This window comes from Monoraphidium neglectum (genome assembly GCF_000611645.1).
Source record: "Monoraphidium neglectum strain SAG 48.87 unplaced genomic scaffold scaffold05724, whole genome shotgun sequence".
NCBI classification, from domain to species: Eukaryota; Viridiplantae; Chlorophyta; class Chlorophyceae; order Sphaeropleales; family Selenastraceae; genus Monoraphidium; species Monoraphidium neglectum.
The window spans coordinates 45-2,904 of NW_014007906.1; the positions used below are offsets into that span (position 1 = coordinate 45).

At 66.5% G+C, this 2,860-nt stretch overlaps 1 protein-coding gene across 1 annotated transcript; it reads right to left on the reverse strand.

Annotated features, from left to right (window-relative positions):
• Window positions 1-392: 392 nt before the first annotated feature.
• MNEG_15846 (putative aarF domain-containing protein kinase) lies at window positions 393-2,388 on the reverse strand (the record flags this gene model as incomplete). Its single annotated transcript, XM_014035683.1, has 7 exons — window positions 393-529; window positions 798-850; window positions 1,051-1,102; window positions 1,355-1,439; window positions 1,641-1,715; window positions 2,145-2,244; window positions 2,375-2,388. 7 exons carry the CDS (start codon window positions 2,386-2,388, stop codon window positions 393-395), a joined length of 516 nt encoding a protein of 171 aa, XP_013891137.1.
• Between the last annotated feature and the right edge of the window lie 472 nt (window positions 2,389-2,860).

Below are 2,860 nucleotides of genomic sequence, written 5' to 3' on the forward strand. Positions count from 1 at the left end.
CTCCAGCAGCTGCACCAGGAACGCCTCCTGGCCCACCCCCACCAGGGACCGGATCTCCTCAGGCTGCAGCGTGGTGAGCTTGACGCCGCTGACCCACTCCATCGTCAGCACACGCCTGGGCGCCAGGGAGAGACGCGAGAACAGGTTTAGTGTGTGTGTGTGCGTGTGTGTGCGTGTGTTTCATGTGTAAGCATGAGTGCACGTGTGTGTGTATGTTGTGTGTGTGTGTGTGTGTGTGTGTGTGTGTGTGTGTGTGTTCTGAGGAGTCACCCGCCAAGTCAGCCGTTGTGACAACAGCACGCGCCCACGACCCCGAGAACGGAAAATGAATTGCAGCAGCAGGCGCCGCGAAGGGGTGGCACAGGGGAAGGGGCAGGGGGCCCAGGGCCGCCTCACCTGGTGGTCAGCTCCAGGAGGGGCGCGGGGATGACGACGCGCGCGCCGGCCCCCGAGTCGCTGGCGTCGAGGAGCTCCCTCATGCGCGAGGCGTTGAGGGCCTCGTTGCGGAAGTCGAGCTCTGTGTAGAGGCCTGGGGGTTGAGTGAGTGTGGATGTGAGATGGAGAGGGTGTGTGTGTGTGTATGTCAGTGCGTGTGTGTGCGCGCGCACGAGAGAGAGAGAGCGCATGTGTGTGCTTGGGGGGGAGGAGGGGGGAAGCGCGCGCGCGCGCGCGTGTGTGTGTGTGTGTGTGTGTGTGTGTGTGTGTGTGTGTGTGTGTGTGTGCGTGTGTGTGCGCATGGCCTGGGTGCCGTGACAAGCTACGCCGCCGCAAGGTGGGGGCCCACTCAGCCCCCGCACCCTCCGCAAAGGTGGACAGCAGCTGCTGGTAGTCGGTGGTCTGCGCGGTGAACCTGGGCGGGGTGACGTCAGCAAATGGAGGGATGACATCAGCTCAGCGGAGGCGCCGATAGGCACGAGCAGGTTACTGCTGTCTGATCCGAAATGAGCAAACGAGCTCGGGGAGAGAAGCGGTCCGCCCCGGCTGGGCGGGCGTCCGGCTTGATACGGCGTCCAGCCCCAGCCATCCCAATCGATTGCGACAACCACCCACCGCTTGACGATCCGCTCGTACACGCCCACGGCGCGGCGCATGACGTACAGGTCTTGAGGGCGGTGGAAGGCAAAGGGGGGGGCGGCGATATCAGGTCTGGTTTCTAGCTGCAGGTCTTCTATGAAAGGCACCCACCGCGCGACGCTCCTGCTGGCGCGATGGAGAGTCGTAAGACATGGCACGCCGCGGCGAGTGTGACATGGCCGCCCCTTTTCCGCGGCTCAAGCCCAGCGCGCCGCGTTGCGAACGGGGAGCGGGCCATGGCGCGCCTCGCGCCGGGCGACACGAGGCAGCGCGGCCTCACCCTTGCTGATGGTTGAGAGCGCCCCGGGCCGCTGCACCTTGACGGCCACCTCCTGCCCAGTCGCCCGCACACGTGCACGATACACCTGCGGTGGCGCCACACAATGACGCAACACTGGCTCGACGACACAGCCATATGGTTCATACTGACTTATCTGATTGGCACTGAGTCAGAAGCACCGCATGCTACGCTGGATCAAGACAAGCCCAGCAGGCTTGGGGCCCCCAGCCGCGGCCGGCAGGCGGCAGCCAATGCACGACTGGGCACGCGTGCGCGCGCGCCGCACCTGCGCCAGCGACGCGGCGCCGACGGGCTCATCTCCGAATTCGCTGAAAACCTCGTCGATGGGCCGGCCCAGGTCCTGCGCGCGTGAAAGGGGCGCGTGTGGGAGGCACGACGACCGCGGGCTCTTTTGAGCATCGCGGGCCGACGCGCCGGCAACTGCAGCGGCCCGCTGCACACGATGTGCAGACGTGCAGGGCTGCGTGCAAAAGAAGCCCGTTGCCGGCCCGTGGCACAGTCACGGCGCCCCCTTGGCGCCCCTGAAGCAACGCCGCACAGCAGCAACAACCAGTACGAGTCACGAGACTGCTTTGGCACACGCAGGTGCGCTTCCGCCCTCTCGGGAGTGGGAGGTGCGTCAGAACGGGTCCACCGTAACAGAGCAATCGCCGCCGTGCCGGCTCAAAAGCGGGGCGCGCCAGGGGGTGCGGCCCTGAGCCGGCCCGGACCGCCCCGCGGCCTGGACTGCCCAGACTGCCCGGACTACCCCGGACTGCCCGCGCCGCACCTTCTCCACCATGGCGCGCGCCTCCTCAGTGCTGAAGGGCGCGATCTTGTCCTGGACCCGCGCCAGCTCAGCCATCACCGCGGGCGGCAGCACGTCCGGCCTGCAGGCAAGACGGGGTGGCCGCCCCGTCGGCGCGTTGGCTGCCTGGCTTCTGAAGGCCGCAATCACTGGTTGCTGCCAGCAGACGAACAAACTGGCTGGCAAGATACAATAAGTTGAAACCCTAAAACCTAAGCATGATCATTATCGGATTCTGTTTGAAAGGATCCTGGCAAGCCCTGAATGTGCCTCGAGCTCCAGCCGGCCCCTGCCGTCCCCCGCGCATCGGCGCCAGCTGCACCACACACCGGCCCCGATGAAGCGCCCACCCAGCAGACGGCCCCAGCAAGCCGACCGCCGGCCTGGCGACTGCCCGCGCTCGCCGCATGCAGCACGCCCCCGCATATGAACAACAAGTTGCCACAACCCCACGCCCCTGAACGCCCGCACTCCCATGCACCCGCACGCCCTCACACCTGATAGAGAGGATCTGGGCCAGCTTCAGGAACGTGGGCCCCAGCTGCTCCAAATTATCGACCGCATCCCGCGCCAGCAGCGCCTGCCTCGCCTCCAGCTGGCCGCTGATGAAGGCGTTGGCCAGCTTAGTCAGCCACGGCACCGAGATGCCCGCGAACTTGGCCCACCTTGGGTCGGCCGGGGCCGGGGCGGTCGGGGGC